Below are 20830 nucleotides of genomic sequence, written 5' to 3'. Positions count from 1 at the left end.
GACCAGAAAATAATTATTATGGTGGGATGAAGAAAGAGAATGTATCAAGGACAGTGAATTTATTAAATAAATTTATTCAATCCACCATTCAACAGGCGAACGCCAAATTACAGGATGAGGTACCCGTAACCAACATACTCTGGGAAGTCTGTGCAGGGAGCTGTGGTTATGTAGGGTTAATGTTGATGAAAAGGCAATGACTGTCGTCCCAGATAGTGAAAGTTCCATAGAAGCTACGACCATACAAGACTATTGAAGTTCAACATTTTCTCCTTCCATTATTTTATATCTATATTATAAAGGAATATATAATGCCACACTATGGTATTGACACCACACTAAAACAGTATGGTTGCAGATGAGACGAAAGCAGAAAAACTCATCATGTTCTCACTCACAACCAAAGTCAGGCACAACCAGAGGAAACTCTTGACATGTGATGTTGAAAATTAGAGGATTGCATTGTCCTAGTGCTACATATTTTTGACTCGGTCTTTGACCTCGAAATCACAGGTCATAAAAATTACTTACAGAATGTAGCAAAAGACAACATTGTAAATCAATATGTACTCAAATGTCAGGGATATCCACACTTCAATCTCAGCCATGACAATGTAATTGAATGCTACCAGATCGTTTCATGCACAAGAAGGATACAATTATATGACTTTATGTTGCCTTCAGCAAGAAAACCTATGCACGCCAGGAAGTTATGATGTTGATGGCCAGAATGCGTATGACAGTCTTCTCTTTCAGGTATAGGGAAGGAAGTGTGCCACCTGCTTAACTCATCCTCTGGTAACCGGTCATTGAGCAGTCTATCCAATTGTACTAAGAATGTCACAATTGGTGGGATTTCAAATTTATTCCAGTAGAATAATTACCCTAGAGCAAAGATCAGATAGAATATGAAACCATGACGGATGAGGCTTTCGTGAGATCTCGTGAGGTCTAACTACATTAATTGTTGAATCTTCTTGCATGAGCATGTTCGGCAATTCCTAATCATTCGATTCGAAAAGTCAGTTTATCACGAGAATATTAATAATATTTATATCCCTTGCCAATGCCAAAGTATGGGAAAATTATTGATTCTGTTCGCAAAGGATTAACAGTAGGATCATCTCAAAAGTGATCTTTATGCGACCCTAGTATGAAAAAATAAGACGGCACAAAAAAAATGTTTGCTTAGAAAATTGAGTTTCACCACTTTTAGAAAAAAACCACATCCTTTATAGAAGGAAAAGGCACTTATTAAATATACTGAGAAGAGTATGTTATTTTTAGGAATAGATTTTGCCTGTTCTGTGACTTTGTAAGCTTAAGAATATCAACTTGTATGGTGTCATAAATGTGACATAAATAGTAAGGACTGGGTACAATTGGCAATATAGATATACAAGCAAAACAGAATGATGTAAGACCATGATCTATGAATGTATGCTCATGTTTGTTCCGTCCGTTGATATGGTCACTTTAAAAAAAAGCACATTAAAAGCACGCTCTTCTCAATATAAGGTTTATAATGTGTCAATACATAATAAAAGTTGTATATGTATTAAGTCACTATTAATTATGATTTTTAATGGTCAAAGTATTTGCGGAAACAGACTACATGTTCTGGCTGCTTTGGGGGCCATACCTTCAAAAGTTTAAATATGTCATTTTCATCTGTCGAACTTTCAAAAGAATATGGTAAATAGGGACCCTGATGTATTTGTATGTAAATACACTGACTGTGAAGTGACTGATACTATAGGCAATATTTTTAAATTTGTACATAAAGAGTTCAAAGTCATGACTCTTGTTGTAATGATGATTTTGATGTTTAGATGACTGTGCCCTGTCGAAGGCCTGAAACTATGTAGTGATCGGCTGGTGAAATAAGGTTTCAGCACCTGACATGATCAGTTGGTCTTGATGCAGCAGTATGTCTACTTCGCGTAATGCCAATGCTTTAAAGCAAACCACTGTATTCTAATACCGAAAGTAAGTTCATTGTTCACAGTAGATAATGTTTTTTAAAAAGATATTTTTCTCCTTCATCATAGGTGTTGATTGCCCCGATGGCCACGTGCACAGCAGCTATCTAATGGCCTCAGCTACCCAGTGGACTTTGAACCAGGACGGTGACTCATGACACCAGTCTTGACAGCTTCTATCAAACAATGTTTTTTCACCTTAAATAAAAATATTCATGACTTTCAATTTATTTTGGAATTATTTTTGTTGCTCTGTTACTTTATCGCTTGCAAGTCTTGATTATTTGTAAAAATATTGACGCTTTGACCATGACGTTTGACAACGCACTCACAAGCATTGTGGTATTGCAATGGCAGCGTTGGTGTGGTCATGGAAAGGATCGTTAGCACACTGCATAAGTTAATTATGTTTTTTTCAGAATGTAGAAGATAATAAACATGTTGATCAAAGCAGAAATACAGGGTTCTCAGATTAGTACATAACACGGGGAATAGAAGGGACTACTTGTGTGAAAAATGTGACTCTTACGGAGTAAGGTAGTTGTTGGACCTACCCCTTCTTACCTAGATTGATAAACAAGCATTGGCATGCGTGTGCAAAATGGTGGTCAAGGATAAATATGGTACAACTGCTACATATGTGTCATTTACGCTAGACACGTTATAAAAAACATCAGTGTATAATCTCAACCTACAAAATTAAAATGCTGTGTCCATGTTCTGTTCGTGTAGAATATCGAAACGCAATAAAGATTGCCCATATCAGCTATTGCTGTATGTTTTCTTTGCTCTATTTATTCTCTTTGGTCTTTCAACATATTTCCCTGTCTTATAATCCCACAAACATAGAAAAGGATGCGATGTATAATACCATACCTGGAGTAATTTCTTTCGCAAGTTTTTCCTTCAAAGACCGCCAGAGTTTCTGTTTTTCTTCTTCCCAGTCCTTTCCACTATCTTTAAAACGAAACTTATAGTCTGAATCTTTTTTGCCATCCATCCTGTGAGCTATTATTTAAAACCTGAAAGAGGCAATAGGTGTAATGGAAAACCGCATAAACATGTAAGCAACGTTATGTAAGAGTCCTTCCCATAATAATACTTATATTACAAACATCATGATCTCAAGGCATATTTCTCAAAAGGCGCCCTTCTCAATCCCAGGTTCTCGCATTAGCGAACGTGTCAACAGCCCATTAACAGTTTGTCATTCTTTTGTTTTCCAATGAATATTTTGTCAAGTAAATAATATTTATATACGATAAATCTGATAATTGAGTGGGGCTTTAACAAGCCAGTGTTTACGAAATTTGGCAGGCAATACACTACAGTAAGTAATTGTTTGTTGAAGTGAGATTATTCCACTTTTAAGAAAAACTACTTCGAATGAACAAGGTTAGATTGCATTAGGGTTCTCATACGTGCATACGTACAGACAATTTTAAAACATGCTTTTCTTTTGAAGGTTGCTCGATGGATATCAAGAATGTAAGTGACAGGAAGCTGGAAAGTAAATTGCGTATTTCTGATCATAATCTTCAAATAGATATGGTGATAAGATCAGTCCTGAAATTCTATTTGATGAGACATTTTGTAACTTTTGTAAGTCTGGTACATGATGAAGTTCATTATATCATTGAGTGTGGTAAATATGTTACGTGTGGGTATGCTCTTTTCTCAACTATGAAGTAACGTTTAGGAATTTTGAAAGTCTGTATACATTATGACCTTTGAAGAAAATATGCCTGTTCAATCAAGTTTATTAGTACTACAAAATCATCCACGTAGTAGTAGTAGTAGTAGTAGTTACCTTCATTCACTCATTCTTCTTCTTCTTCTTCTTCTTCTTCTTCTTCTTCTTCCGCCACGACGTTTAAATTTGAAAAGGGTAGCATTATAAATTCTTGATTATGTCAAATTTTCACAGGAACAATAAACGTCAAGATACAGTTTGGAGAGATCTGCTTTCACTTTCGGAAAATATCAAACCTTTTTTCACTTCTTGTTATCTCAGTCCAATTCCCAAAAAAGAAGGAGATCTTCAATGGCGTCTTCTCCACGGTGCGTACGCAACTGGCTCGTTTATGTTCCATTCTGGCTATAGCTCATCCTCTGATTGTATTTTCTGTAGTGCCAAAGATGACCTTTTACACATATTTTTAGAATGCCCTCGTCTTTCTCCCTTGTTTATTCTCCTTCGTAAACTCTGTCACCTTTTTCTTGGTCAGGAATGCAAGATTTTATTCTGGTGGTTTGTTTTAGGCCCACCCTTTGATAAATCATACATGGACAAGAATACTTTTGCGCTTTTAAATTTCCTTTTTACGACAGCTAAAATTGCAATTCATGTAACAAGACGAAATGCAATTAATGGTCATGATCCTTCAATCAGTAATATGCTTGTTTCTGTTTTTAAAAGGCGAGTTTGTGCTCGCATTTTAGAAGAATATAATTACTTCACGCTCAATTCAAACATAAGTGCTTTCAAAAACATTTGGTGTATTAATAACGTCATTGCTTCTGTAGACATTGATGGAACTTTTACTATTGATTCAATTTTGTTGTAAAGAAAATGCTTTCACCTCTAAGCACACTTTCCCTTTTGCCAAATCCTTTCTCGTCCTGGGCACCGTACTCCTCACGGAATGGAAGGGGGTGGTCAGTTGGGAGGATTCTTCGTAAGCATGTACATGCCAACGAAAAGTTTTCTCAATATACCCCTTCTCATTGGCGGTTAGGTGGCTTTTTTCTTCAAGATGTAAGGTGTTCCTGTTTTTTTTTCCTCGCAAATTTCTGTCACTTTTTCTTGTTTCGGATGTTTGTTTCGCTTTCTCCTATTCAGTGGAGATTTTTCATGCACCTCGCATCTTGCCTTTTGTCATTAACAAAATTGTGCTTTTTTCAGATTTAATTGGTTTCCTTCCCCATGTTGCAAGTGATATAGCTACCTGTTTGCCTTTTCACCAGTTCTCTCCGTCTCGCTCCAGCATCAGTATCATAGCCATTTTGCAGTTTTTGCTGATTTTTTTACAGTCCAATTTTGTTTAGTATTTTCAGTAATTGACCATCATTTGCCATAAAGCATTTGTCAGATTTCATTTTTGCTTTTTGTCTCAAAATTTGAATTGTTTTGATATGTACTTGTCTGTACAGGAGGCTATTTTTTAGTAATAAACGTTTATTTGAAAATCAAAAATCTTCTTCTTCTTCTTCTTCTTCTTCTTCCGCCATATTGGATAGACGTACAGAAGAAGGGCTCCTACTTGTTTTGTTTTTCTACCTGTGAGAAGTGCCATCCTTCGTCAATTGTCATCAGTTTATGTTGTGAGTAGTGTTAAGTTCTTTTGGGTCTTGTCTCCGGTCCGGTTTCATCTTCGATTAGGTGGATTTCCTTCGATTTTATTTTTTGTCATTTGTTAACCCGTGGTCGGCAATATGGCCGCCCGGGAGACAAGCCATTTCGGAATCTGACACGCAAGCATGCTGTCAGGTGTACTAATATTGAAGGTGTCCCTGTTGAAAGCTATGTTGAAGAGATTGCAAAGAAAGTCGGAAGTGAAAATGTTATTGCTGCATCTAGAATGAATAAGTCCGTGGTTGTGTTCTTAGCAACACTCGGTAATGTTGAAAGTATTGTTGAGTCCAAGTTTGCTTTGTTTGATGAATTAGTTGATGTGGAACACATGGTGAAACCGGCCTCAAAATTAATTCTGTCAAATGTTCCTCCGTTCATTCCTGATGAAGTTTTGGAGGAACATTTATGGAAACTTGGTAGAGTTGTTGGTCACCTAAGAGCAATCCCTCTTGGTTGTAAAAATGCTTCGCTGAAGCATGTGAAGTCGTTTAGACGACAAGTTCATGTTTTGTTACACAATGAGAACATCAGTGGTGTAATTCAAATCAAATATGATGATCGTTTTTATTCCGTTTACGTTTCTATTGATGAACTGCGTTGTTTTCATTGTGGACTAAAAGGTCATATCCGTAAACGTTGTCCAAACTATAGATCTTCAGAAAACAACGATAATGACACTGAAAATGTTCAAAAAGACAATAATGGTGTGGATGAAAACTCAGGTTTAATGGATGTTGTCGAAAGTGAAGCAAATGCAAATGAAGGTGTCAATCAGCATATCAATACTACAGAAATTAACACCTCAACTTCAAGTAACGCCTCAACGTCAACTCGCTTTGTCGAAAACAATGAGGCACAATCAGAGTCCGCCCACAAAGTCACATCTGTTGATGAAAATTCTGTTGATCAAAGACCTCTCACCAGTAAAAACAGTCAACCCACTGACGCTCAAAAGAAAGACAAAAATGTTAACGTCCATGCCGATGAAGACAGGGTACGAACCCTGCTTCGCCTTCGTATTCTCCGCTCCCCTCCCCTCTACTCCCGTTTTATCATTCGACCCCCCTTCTTCGTCATCATCTTCACTTATTGAGTCTCAATCACTTGAGTTTCCCGAGACTCCTTTTTCAGATATCAATGTTAATGAGTCTCAGGATTTGTTTATTTCTCAGTCACAGTCTCCAAGAAAAGCTTCTCAAAATCAGCTTATTTGGTCAGGAGTGAAAACATCAAACTCCTTTGATGTTCTCAGCAAATGTCTGATCATGACAATGAGTCTGTTGCGTCTGAAATGTCTGACTTATCAGAATTTCAAGAAAAGCTACAAATCAAGCCGTCTAATTTGCTTGAGTTTTTAGAAGACATTAAAGGCTCTAAAAATATGATAGAAAAATGTAAAGATTACTGCTCAGATTTTAAGGTTCTCATAAAATCATTTGCTAACTTACGCAGGTCAGATATTGTCACTAGTCAACAAAAAGTTCGTATCCATAAACTTGTGGCAAAGTTACAACAACATGTTAGACAATGTAAAAGCTTGGCTATTACGAAACATGGGAAGTAAAATCGTTCTTGTTTTTGCTTGTCTAGTGATGGCAAGTTTCATTTCTTGGAACGTAAATGGTTGCCGTGATTCTTTGAAACGGTATAACATTTTGTCTTCGTTGAAGTCCAATCATTTTGCTGATTTTTATTTTTTACAAGAAACCCATTCTACAGTGGCTAATCAGGCGCAGTGGCAAGTAGTTTGGCGCGCGCCTATTTATTTCTCACATGGTACTAGTAATTCTGCTGGGGTTGCAGTGCTGTTTCCACGAAACAAAAATATTGATGTTGTTTCTGTAAAAAGTGTCGTCCAGGGTCGTCTACTTCATTTGCATATTAAAATGGATGACACTTCCTTTCATTTGCTTAATATTTATGCTCCTTCAAGTGGAGATGATCGTTGTATTTTCTTTGAAAGTCTTCGTAAATTTCTCCTTGATTTTGATCTTGATAATGAAAATATTGTCATAGGGGGCGACTTTAATTGTACTCTTGTTCCTGATTTAGATAGGTCGTCTCATATTGAACCACATTTAAAGTCTTCGCAAGTTTTTTCTTCTCTTGTTCATCGCTGTAAGCTTCTGATGCCTGGCGTTCTTTTCATAAGCAGGCTCAAAATTTTACGTGGCAGAGAGGAGAGCAAAAAAGTCGCATTGATACTTTCTTCATCAACAAGAGGTTGACTTCGAAAATTAAATCTGTGTCTATTGACTCTCCTACTGATTTATCTGATCACTCTCTTGTTTCTCTTGTTTTAACTATGAATTCGAGTGTCAACAAAAATCCAGTTTGGTGTCTCAATACCAGTCTTCTTAACGATGAAAATTACTGTACTTTAATAAGGAATTCTGGGAAGGTTGGCGTAATGAGAAGGATAGGTTTTCTTCTCTTCAGTCTTGGTGGGATATAGGAAAACAAAAGATTAAAGAATTGAGTCAGCAGTACAGCGCTGAACGAGTTCATCACTTTAAACGTTCAAAACAAAAGCTTATTGAGGAAATTCGTACTTTGGAAACATTGATTCATACTCAGCCTTCTCTGGAAACAAGATATCATCAGCAAAAAGACCTTTTAGACAGTTTTCAGAAACTTGATACCAGAGGTGCAGTTATTCGTTCTCGTTTTCAACAGCTCAATGATTCTGATACTAATTCACAGTTTTTCTTTTCTCTTGAAAAATACAAAGGCTGTCGTAAATCAATTACTCATCTCCAACGTGAAGATCATACAATTACTGAAAATCAGAGAGAAATTCGTCAACTTACTCGCCAGTTTTTTAAAACCTATTTACTGCTGAGCCTGTTTCGCCCGAAGCACAAAATACTTTGTTTCATGATCTCCCTCAATTACCTGCTGACAAAGTTACGCAACTTGATGAACCCATTAGTCTTGATGAGTACACCTTTGCACTCAAGAACATTGCGAATGGTAAAACACCTGGTGTTGATGGCATTCCTTGTGAATTTTATAAAAAATTCTGGTCTCTATTGGGGAACGATTTTCACCAGGTTTTTCAAAGTCAATTTCCAATGGCCTTCTTCCAACGTCCTGTCGTAGAGCTGTTATCACACTCCTTCCGAAACAAGGTGATAACTCCCTTCTTAAGAACTGGAGACCTATCAGTTTGCTTTGCTCTGATTATAAAATTTTCACTAAAGCTTTATCGCTTCGCTTAAAGCAAGTTTTACAAGATATCATTCATGTAGATCAAAGTTATACTGTTCCAGGCAGACAGATTTTTGACAATATTCATTTAATTAGGGATTGCATTCATTTTCATAATGACATGGATCTTCCTCTTGGTATTCTTTCTTTAGATCAGGAAAAAGCTTTTGATCGTGTCAGTCATCATTATCTTTTTCAAACTCTGCATGCGTTCGGGTTTGGTGAAAATTTCATCAATTTTATTAAACTTCTGTATACTCAAACTGATAGTCTTGTTCGTGTTAACAGTTCCCTTACTGTTCCAGTTCAATTTTCCCGTGGTATCAGGCAAGGTTGCTCATTATCAGGGCAGCTGTATGCAATTGTTATTGAACCTCTTTTACACAGAATAAGACAAGATGACAGTATTCAAGGTGTTATGATTCCAAATTCAAGTGATCGTAAATGTAAACTTTCAGCTTATGCTGATGACGTTAATACTCTTGTAACTTGTGATACTGATTTTTTGAGGTTTAAATATTGGTTTTCTGTCTATGAACATGCCAGTAATGCAAAAATTAACTATCGTAAGTCCCAAGGTCTTTGGGTCGGCTCATGGCGTGGGCGTGCTGATCATCCGCTTGAAATTCTTTGGAATAGTATTGGTCTCAAAGTCCTTGGTACTTATTTGGGTAACAGTAACGAGTATTTTTCAAAAAACTGGAGTGAGTGTGTTACAAAGATTGACAATAAGTTATCTTGGTGGAATAGATATGCTCCTGCTATGTCATTCCAAGGCCGTGTTATCGTTATTAATCAACTTGCTGCAACTAAACTCTTTCACCGTTTAATTTGCCTCTGTCCTCCTGCTTTTATCATTGATGAAATTCAGCACAAATTTCTTGATTTCTTCTGGCAAGGAAAACATTGGTTGCCAAGTCGTACAATTTTTGCTCCATTGAAGTTAGGAGGGCAAAATCTCATCGATCTCTCTTCACGTGTGAAAGCTTTCAGATTAAATTATCTTCAAAGATACTTGTATTCAGGTCTGGATCATCCTTCATTTTTGTTTGCTGATTTTTATTTTCGGAATGTTGGTAATCTCAAGTACACCTTGTGCTGCGGCATTTTGTAATACTGACGTGTTTTGTAATAACTTACGCAAAATGTAATAAGGGGTATCAGCATTTTGTAATAACTGACGCATTTTGTAATAACGTCTGCAGTATTTTGTAATAAACCAGTCTACGCGTTTTGTAACAAGGGTATCAGCATTTTGTAATAAAAAATTGTCTACGCAAAATGTAACAAGGGTATCAGCATTTTGTAATAATTCGCACTTTGTAATAACTGTTAACGCATTTTGTAATAATTTTAAAAACTTTCCCCAGTTTTAAAGCATTAACAGATATTTTATTGACTTTGAAATGGTATTACAAAGAGTGTGTTTACTCGTTAAGTAAGTACAAAATTTGATCGCTCCCTGACTTCCATTTCAAATTAGACAGACTTAATTTTAGATAGCTGTCAATCAGTATTTGTTCCAACTGATCATCTGAGGCAGGTAACTACTAGATTTTGACTAGTTTATTATCATATATTTGAGAGAATCATTGGTATACACAGTCAGTTGATTTATTAAATATAGGATAACGACATTCTTTCTGATGTATTGCAGACAACAAGCAATCAACAGGTAGATACTCAGATAAAATAATTAAATAATAACACATGAGAGCGAGGGCAATATCACGATTTATTGCCTGCCAAGGGATGGTGGTCATGATCGAATACTGATGATGCCCGAGCCATAGGCAAGGGCATCATCAGTATTTCGATCATGACCACAAGCCCGAGGGCAGGCAAAAAATCGTAATATTGCCCTGGCTCTCATGTGTTATTATTTTTATTACACCTAACAAGCAAACATGCAAAGAAACAAAAACACAAAGACTTCTTCGAGTACAGTTCGCCTTCTGAGTCCAGACCTCAGCGTAAAATGTTGTCAGTGCCGAGTCTAGGGTTGCCACTAAAGTTTGCCGATCTCCTCGGTGGCGTATCCAAATTTGTTGCTTGCATAGTCGTTGAATACAGAAATTACATTCCTTGTTGCCATTTTCGTTCGTTTGCTGTTTACTTGCATCAAAATATCATCTAACTGTGCCGGTGACAGCTCTGCATGACGTTTCGCAGCCATAAGTTGCCGACTGCAAAGTACAACAAGCGAACGACAATTTGTTTTGCGCAGAAAGGATGCGCAGTAAGTAAATGACGTCATCCATGTAATATCAAATGCAGAGGGCATCATCAAGTTCGCAGAGGGCATCATCACGTTCTTTTACATGTCACGTGAGTCGTGTTTAACCAATGGCAGTGCACGCTGAATGAGTGAGGTGTAATAATTAAATAATAACACACGCCAGCAAGGGCAAGATCACTACTTGTTGCCCGCCCAAGGGATGGTGCTTATGACGGTAATATTGATGATGCCGTAGCCGAAGGCGAGAGTATCATCAATATTACCGTCATGAGCACCAGCCCGAGGGCAGGCAAAAAATCGTGATCTTGCCCGTGCTAGCGTGTGTTATTAATTTTATTACACCGAACAAACACTGTTGTTTTGAAACTTTGCTTAGAATGCAGTTAAGTGTCGATCGAGACTCGCCACAGTGAAGCGTTCTATTTGTTGCTCGATCGTAATGCTACATAAAGTTGAAGGTTAACCTAAATTAACATCTATGAAAACAAAGACAGTGTTGTTAAAGCTTTTCTCTTTAATCATTAATGTACTAAATGTCCTCTACATCAGGTCCACCTAATTTCTTGTACCTTTTCAAAACCCACTGCTTTACAGAAAATTCCAAGCAAATGTACACGATGATGTGGTACGCGCAGAAAGGACGCGCGGTATTCCAGAACGTGGTAGCGGGCTATATCACTGCACGCGACAGGGCTATATCAGCGCACGTGACAGGGCTATATCACCTTAGCCATGTTCTATCACTTTTTGTTCTATATCACGTGAGTAAAGCTCAGCCAATCACAGTACCTGAATAATACGCGAGGTGTAATAAAATATAATAACATAAATAAATTATTATACATCTGCCTTCGCAAATAATAGAATCGAGCTTCTGTAAAAACGGGCACGTAACGGACATGCAATAACCCCTTTATATTTGATGATAAACAGTGCGTCATTGATGCTCCATATTGAAACTCCGTACTTTACTTTATATAACTTCTGGTTAAAGAAACAGAAGTAAATGTATTACGATTGTTGAGAGGTGAAAAATATTATGAGGTAATAACGAAAGTTCACCAAGACTGCACTGTACAAATATGGCACGACATTGCTGCTCGGTTCGTACATCGAATGTTCGATGAGCGCGCGATGTAAACAAAGATGGCGCTTACCCAGTTGAGAGGGCGATGCAGAATATGCCTCTAAAGTGTATGGAATAATGCATCGGAAACGACGGGTGCATATATTCTTGATAAAAAAGGAGATGTACGATAATAATTTCTAAGAAAAAAACCGCAAAGTAAGCACTCAGACATTTGTGCAACGCATCGCCCGACGCGCTAAACGCGCGCTAATGACTACATGTATGTGTCTTTATACACTCTTTGCGTTATTTTCGTAATAACCTTAACTATACTGAAGTAATCTAAAGTAAACAAAACTAAAACTAAACTAAACTAAACTAAACTAAACTAAAATAGTCAGAATAATCTGATGTTTTAGTGATTTGACTTGTTTAGCTACTAAAGCGGAAGTATATATGACCTGTTGAGTATGTATGTATGTATGTATGTATGTATGTCTGCATCTATGTGGGTAGGGAGGGAGGAAGGGAGGGAGGGAGGAAAGAGTTCCTGAGTATGCATATCTATATATCTATCTGTCTGTCTGTCTGTCTGTCTGTCTGTCTGTCTGTCTGTCTGTCTGTCTGTCTGTCTGTCAATCTTTCTATGGCTGTTATCATTTAATGATAATGGCAGATATTTGGCAGGTATAACCAGTAGGATAGCGAATCAAATGTAGCTTAATCATAGTATTGCAGGGCAGCTTATCCTAGGTCGTTGGCTAGACAAATTTTACCATTGGGCGATAGCGTGGATTCAAAGGAGGAACACAACGGGAAAGAAATAGATCTGAGAAAACAAAACCATGGCTCAGTAGATATGAATTGTCACCTTTTACATACAAGGAAAAGTGGCTGGTCTGTCGATAGAGCTTTATTTTGTCCTTGTCTATGGGATGATTAAAATAAATTATCATTCAGTATTTTAATTGACTGCTTCACGTCAGTGTTTATTTCAGTATATTTTGATAAATATCAGCTGTCAGCATTGACATATTAACGTGCCCCTCCCATCTTATTACCGTAAATTATCGACAATCAACTTTAGAGAAACACATATCATACATGTAGAAGTTGCTTAGACTATTGCAACCTTTTGTACGTTTATTTTCCACTTTAACCCTTTGCACCCCATACCAAGGCCCTGGGGTGGAGTTGACATTTGGAAGTACCATCTAGCATGACGTCTGACTTCTTAAATTAACAAAGACTGTCCCCATACCATTATAATTTTGGAATCATCATACAATACTTTGTTCCAAAAGTATGCAAATTATGGTTACATGACCTCATTAAGTATTCAAAATGGCGGCCAATACATAAATATTGTATTTTTTCAACATATTTCTTTATTTTCATAGGAATTCCTCATTAATTCATCATTTTTCATCACCAACCCTGTTTTCTATCACGTCAGCATGGACTGCAATGAAATTGTGACAAAAATTTTGAAAAAACACGGATATTTTGTATCATTTTGACCTGCTAAGTGTAATGTAAACAAAGGCTCTGTATAAGTGTTAGGTCAGTCAAAGCATAATGTAACATAACATCCAGCGCCTAATATTATGAAATATTTCCCACAGTAAATATGTATATTTTGAATGACAATAACACACTTGTCCCAAAATATGCTAATACTGGTCATGTGACCTAATTAGGTATTCAAAATGGCCGCCAACAATATAAATGTATCATCATTTTGACATGTTTTCCAATTTTCCAGTAAAAGATAATCGATATTTTATCACATCCCAATGCATAATCACATTTTAGAGTCCCATTACCATGGACTTTGATGTAAACTTTATACATTATGATAAACCTTACACAGATTTTCTTGTCTTCACTCATAAGTCAAGAATTACACACAGCGCCCTTGAATAGGGGTCAGACAGGTCAAGGTATCCTATTTTATATCATCTGACTATTGAATTTATCAAACTTTGTCCTCAATTACAAGATATTTTTGGAATTCTAGTATTACGATTGCCCCAAAAATATGCAAATACTGGTCACATGACCTCATTAAATATTCAAAATGGCAACCAGTATTCTAAATTTACAATGATTTTCACCTATTGCTTCTCTTTCTGACGACATTCTGAAGAATTTATCACTTCCCATTTCTCAATTATGTCTAAATGTATATTAGATTCTGTTGTCTACAACTGATGGTTTCAGCAAAATGTTTGTAACATCATTTTTATGAACCTAATAAAAGCTTCGTTCAAATCACAGTGTACACTAACAGTACAATCATTTTGCAAAACTCAGAATTTGATTCTTCGAGTTTTGCATACTTCATCCAATATACATGCAAAAACATAAGAATACACAATTTTATTGTCACCAAAAACAATATTTATTGTTTCTCTTTAGTAAAAAAAGTAAAAATAATGTAGCAACGCCCTAATAATCAGACTGAAACCCTCAAAATGTCACAAGGGAACCATTTCCGGATAAGGTGGGTTTTGTGGCATGTACATCATTAGTATAATAAAATTAGGTCTTAGAACACAACACAGTCAATGTTGATGATGTCGCTGTCTTTTATCATATTCTGAGCTCTGCATGTCATCTCCTAGCCTTCCTCTTTCCATCCACCAACAGTAACATTGAAGAGAAAAAAATGCAGAAAGGTCTGCAGTGTATTGTCTTTTCAAAGTACAGTACTGTATGTAAAATCTACTAAAACTTTCTCGGTTTGTTTTCTCGATTATAAATCGCATACAATAAATCTCATTCTGTCTTCAATTGCATTTTGACTGTCAACTCAGACCCCCTTATATGGCGTTATTATGATAACCTAGCCTTGGTAGTGAGATATAATATCGACATCATTATATGCTATTACATTTTTACGTATTCAGAAACCACAAAGCATTTTGAAATACATACAATGTCAGCGGATGTTTATATTATTACAAAATGCGTTGACTAATGTTACAAAACGCGATTTATTACAAAACGCTGATACCCTTGTTACAAATCGCGTAAACAATATTTTATTACAAAATGCTGATACCCTTATTACAAAATGCGTAGACCATTTTATTACAAAATGCTGATACCCTTATTACATTTTGCGTAAGTTATTACAAAACGCGTCGTATTACAAAATGCCGCAGTACACACCTCTCAACTTTTTACAGTGAATTATCAGTCTGTTCCAGATTATCTTCCTAATTTTTATCTTGAACTTTTGAGAGTCTGGAAGTCATGTATTTTCCTGAGAAAAGGTGGACCCCTTTCAATCAAAGATATCTTCCATGAAGCCCTTTTTTTCAACGATTGTGTTAGTTTTACAAACCCTCTTGATAGTACTCTTGTTAATCACTTTATCAATGCTGGCATTACAAAAGTTGGAGATCTTTTTGACCCTTTCCAAAAATCTTGGCGCTCCCCAAGCCATTTTAAAAACATTGTTTCTATTCATTCGGATAGAATTTTAACAAATACTGTCAAGACGTTGGTCGACTCTATTCCCGGTGATTGGAAAAACAAAATCCAAAGTTATTTTGAAGAGGAAGTTGATTTGGATGACGTTCATTCTTGTCATCGTCCTTCGTACTCTTTCGAACTTATTTGTAAAGGCACTGATGACCATATTATTTTGAATTGTCCCTTGTATAAATTTATAAATTCTTGATTATGTCAAATTTTCATAGGAACAATAAACGTCAAGATACAGTTTGGAGAGATCTGCTTTCACTTTCGGAAAATATCAAACCTTTTTCACTTCTTGTTATCTCAGTCCAATTCCCAAAAAGAAGGAGATCTTCAATGGCGTCTTCTCCACGGTGCGTACGCAACTGGCTCGTTTATGTTCCTTCTGGTATAGCTCATCCTCTGATTGTATTTTCTGTAGTGCCAAAGATGACCTTTTACACATATTTTTAGAATGCCCTCGTCTTTCTCCCTTGTTCATTCTCCTTCGTAAACTCTGTCACCTTTTTCTTGGTCAGGAATGCAAGATTTTATTCTGGTGGTTTGTTTTAGGCCCACCCTTTGATAAATCATACATGGACAAGAATACTTTTGCGCTTTTAAATTTCCTTTTTACGACAGCTAAAATTGCAATTCATGTAACAAGACGAAATGCAATTAATGGTCATGATCCTTCAATCAGTAATATGCTTGTTTCTGTTTTTAAAAGGCGAGTTTGTGCTCGCATTTTAGAAGAATATAATTACTTCACGCTCAATTCAAACATAAGTGCTTTCAAAAACATTTGGTGTATTAATAACGTCATTGCTTCTGTAGACATTGATGGAACTTTTACTATTGATTCAATTTTGTTGTAAAGAAAATGCTTTCACCTCTAAGCACACTTTCCCTTTTGCCAAATCCTTTCTCGTCCTGGGCACCGTACTCCTCACGGAATGGAAGGGGGTGGTCAGTTGGGAGGATTCTTCGTAAGCATGTACATGCCAACGAAAAGTTTTCTCAATATACCCCTTCTCATTGGCGGTTAGGTGGCTTTTTTCTGCAAGATGTAAGGTGTTCCTGTCCTATTTCCTCGCAAATTTCTGTCACTTTTTCTTGTTTCGGATGTTTGTTTCGCTTTCTCCTATTCAGTGGAGATTTTTCATGCACCTCGCATCTTGCCTTTTGTCATTAACAAAATTGTGCTTTTTTTCAGATTTAATTGGTTTCCTTCCCCATGTTGCAAGTGATATAGCTACCTGTTTGCCTTTTCACCAGTTCTCTCCGTCTCGCTCCAGCATCAGTATCATAGCCTTTTGCAGTTTTTGCTGATTTTTTACAGTCCAATTTTGTTTAGTATTTTCAGTAATTGACCATCATTTGCCATAAAGCATTTGTCAGATTTCATTTTTGCTTTTGTCTCAAATTTGAATTGTTTTGATATGTACTTGTCTGTACAGGAGGCTATTTTTTAGTAATAAACGTTTATTTGAAAAATCAAAAATCTTCTTCTTCTTCTTCTTCTTCTTCTTCTTCTTCTTCTTCTTCTTATTATTATTATTATTATATAATTTGGAAGGCCGTTTTTCAGAGAAATCCTGAACTCGCTTACATATACAGCCCCCGTTTCGCTTGGCAGCTAGTACTTTCTTTCCAACGATGATCTGCCCTAACAACATGCTTCGCTATCACATAGCTATATCTCTGGCTAGGCCATGTCGTTAAGCCACAATATACAAAGCATAATCACTTACCACGAAGCTGACCTTTCTACGTAGGGAACTGGAGGTCGTGAGAGAGTGTAAAGTCGACCGCAATATTTAACATGCCATTTAAATGTACCTAGTAATCAGTCTTTGTTAGCAATGCAAGTATCAAATGCACGGGACACTTGGTGCAAATTAACTTGTTCAGGCTGCAGAGTATGTACATTTCGACATTTTTTTTTCGAATTACATTTCCTACGTTATGCATTATTTTCACTAAGTGCACCCACTGACTGTATATTCAGGAAGCTTTAATTTCTACGTATACTGATGAATGTGTGACGTGTACAACGTATACCATAACGTGTGACGGAAATCATAGTTATTCATGTTATTTGGCAATGTGCCCATGCAAAATGTATTGTAATGTGCAAGTTAATTATTGGATACACGACGCCCCGTACACGCCAAGAAGGCTTGGTAACATTTAAAATACTGAGCAAAGTATATCGTAACCAAATATTATTAATGTATCCGTACAATGTCTTCACTGTGACAACAAAAATGGCGGACTTGGGCAAAGTCCAAGACAATAAATTTGGTTATGGTAATTGTAGTTACATCAACGACACTATAACACAACCCTGTTGTCGTTTTCACAAATGGTTTGCTCTGAAGAGCTACTTCTAAGTTTCATTAGCACAATGTGGATTCATCGGGTACAAAATTTTTGATCTTTTTCATGAGCACGAAAAATTAGGAGCTCACCTTTATGAATATGTCTTCTCTCCTGCTGGACCTGCGCTTGAATAGTTATCGCACGAAATGCGCCATCAACGGCGAAACAGTGGGCAGCTTTGTGTTGCGAGTCAGGTAAGAGGCAACTATGAGATGCGTTGTATAAAAAGTCTGTTGATCAGTTCCGTTCAGACCTGATCAAGTTTTAGCCTCATTAACAATAGCGTTCAAGGTGGGGCCATGGAAAATAAAGATGGAGCTACACATGCTGCTTCAGCCGCTGATGATGGTGATGGTTACAAAGATATGATGAAGGGGATGGTAAGGAAAATTAACCACAACGTCCTAGATTACTATAACGACGATTACCATCATTGTTTCGAAGCCGATAACCTATATCATGCCATGGCAACAACTCACAGCAGTTGCTAATTGGACATGCGCCGCCAATACTCTCCAAAAACTTTGAGAGATACATCAGTCACCCAACGAACTGATACGAATGACCTGATCAATGCTCAGACGCTTAATAAAAGGGCTTTCTATTTGACCTGAAGAGTCTAAGCGTCGATCCTTTACACATGCGGTGACAAACTACAGCATTATAAGACTGAGTGGGCGAAGCACGAAGGTATGGTTCCCCATCTTCTTGGTGAAATGTAACTCTAGGAGAACTACTAGATTCAATTTTGGATTTCTTTTATTCATCAGTTACAACAACGACCTTCATTTAACATTGCATAATGATTTATTACTTTTTTGAATAATATGAAAGGTTTTATACGAAGACCTACAATATTCAAGTTGATTATAGTCACTGTCGACTTTTATGCAAGATTGCCCAGCTCGATCAATAGAGCGGTCATCTCATTGACCTTTACTCCTCAATATCAATAAATACGTAATGTTGACATTTCTTTAAAATGATAATTTTATTGTTTTCAGCTTACTTTATGACTTTTGTTTTTATCAAAAGTAGTTTTCGTTGTTTGACTTCTTGAAAAATGCTGAAATATTGATTAACTGTGCACAATTATAGTCACTGTCGACTTTGGAAGCACTGGAAATTTTATGTAAGTATTCCACGCTTTCTTGATATCACAAAAGGGTAAAAATGACTATCCCTTCATATTGCATGGTGCAACAACGTGGATCAACCACATACATTGAGGGACTGCTGTGCAACTATATGGCAACGACTCTGAGTCACTGTGTCCATAGATAATACAGGAACTTCATAACAGCTACGCGGTAGGATTTGTTTTGACAATGTATTTTTTGCTTTTTGGAAAATGTCGTTTATTACAATGTAGTTCAACAGATTGTGTTTCTTTTTCCAGTTTCAACATACGTAGGTTCTGTTCAAGGAAAAGAGTATTAATTCGCCGCAAAAGCATGTTGTCCTCACCAAGAATGGTTTCATTGAAAGCATTTCTAGTCGTTCAAATCAGCAGTACGTAGCAGCACATCTTCCGAATTTTACATTCCATTTAACTAAATGCTTCTTTTGTCTCTGTCGATGTCATGTATTTTACTTCTTGTGTCTTCAGGATATTGTTTTTGCATATTTTTTCACTAAATGCCGTGTCTGTATGAGGCCACCCTTCAGCAGACGCTGTTGACAATAAAATGATACAAATGTCTTAAAAGTAGTTCTTGCTACTTATCACCACCCGATGTTTACTGTGAAATGGGCAGGGATTTATGACTTTGATCACACGGACATATAATATCACTTGCCAGCAACCGTAATACCGGCGACCAGTCACGTAGGGAACTGAACCACGGTCTGTGACTGAACAGAATAATCGATCATCAAAGAGTTTGCGCAATTTTGAGTAACGAGTGTTTCAACCAGTTTCATCGTTATGAGAGAGTATTTATGTAGTGATACCTCACCATTAAACTAAGCGTTGAATATATATAGTTGAAATGATTTGTAATTTTCCGGAAAATAATGTTATCATGTGTTCATGCGCATGAACACAATCTATTTTGTGCTGCTTTACCTCCGAGTCTTAGCCCATTGGTGCAGCACATCACTTTCAAAGAGTTGATAGCGGATAAAAATTCCAAGACAGATGTTTCCTTGTACATTTGCAATGTGAATACTTTATTGTTTGATCTGACCTAATCCCATTAAAATTTATCACTCGAACCTTTCCATTAATCAATAGCGACCAAGGTCGGAAAGAGGGTTTCGTTGAAGTGTACGGTAGGTACGTGTCCTACAACCCTAATATAGACGGTATAGCTTGTTTCTTTTTGGATGAATTTATCGGAAATTAGGTCCTTAATGGAACGAGATCAGTCAAAATCAAGCTCTCCCACCTCGTTAACGACGCAATGTTACACCCTCCTGACATCGACAATTTAAACTCGGAGTTGCTAGCGAAGTTCCATTATAGGCGTCGGCCTCCGACCTTGCTCAGCCAACGTTATTAAGGAAAATCATTGTATGTGGAGTAGAGAATTGAAGCGGCAGCGAACAAGAGCTGTGAGCAACCTTGAAAACTCTAGCAGCTACCAACTTCGAGGGTAGTGTGTGGTAGAGTCATAGTAGACACGTGATGTGGTCAATTTTGATGTTTACATAAAATTTATCATTTACTCTTCCACTGTTTTTTATCTTCACAATATCACCCGCTACATTACTTCATTTCTTAAGTCGCCTGTTCTTCCTCGTGTGAAACGTGGTGACGTACCTTGCATTGTCTCTTTTATCTGAACATCAATGTCAAATCTGCTGGGTAGATCGTGGCAGATTTTGATTTTATTGTCTTAAGTGTGATATCGAGGCAACACTGACACGCTTACACATACGCCAAGCGATCATATACTCTAACGACGAAATGTTTAGAAATTGCAAGTACTTCGCACATACCAGGAACACGTCACATTACGTACGGACATTTCTCGCCTCTCCTGACTATTTTTGTACAAATCGTTCAATATTGAGGGTGCCTTTTCGAAAGCTGATAACGGCCACTATATCTAAGACTTTTACTAAGGATCTTGGATTTCAATGAGTTTCCTCTAAAGCTCTATTTGCCGTAACCGTTG

The 20830-nt window shown here is 36.9% G+C and overlaps 1 protein-coding gene across 1 annotated transcript in view; it reads right to left on the bottom strand.

Annotated features, from left to right (window-relative positions):
- Nucleotides 1-17844, bottom strand: part of LOC139145289 (uncharacterized) — a 46011-nt gene extending 28167 nt beyond the window's left edge. The window contains exons 1-2 of the mRNA XM_070716337.1: nucleotides 17798-17844; nucleotides 2859-3004 (exon numbers count right to left, since the gene is read on the bottom strand). Of these exons, the coding sequence (XP_070572438.1) occupies nucleotides 2859-2982 (124 nt within the window). The 5' untranslated portion in view covers nucleotides 2983-3004; nucleotides 17798-17844. The remainder of the gene's footprint in view (nucleotides 1-2858; nucleotides 3005-17797) is intronic.
- Between the last annotated feature and the right edge of the window lie 2986 nt (nucleotides 17845-20830).

Source organism: Ptychodera flava, chromosome 12 (genome assembly GCF_041260155.1).
Source record: "Ptychodera flava strain L36383 chromosome 12, AS_Pfla_20210202, whole genome shotgun sequence".
Lineage (NCBI taxonomy): Eukaryota > Metazoa > Hemichordata > Enteropneusta > Ptychoderidae > Ptychodera > Ptychodera flava.
The sequence above is the reverse complement of the archived record's forward strand: the minus strand, read 5'-3'. Positions and strand labels throughout refer to the sequence as shown.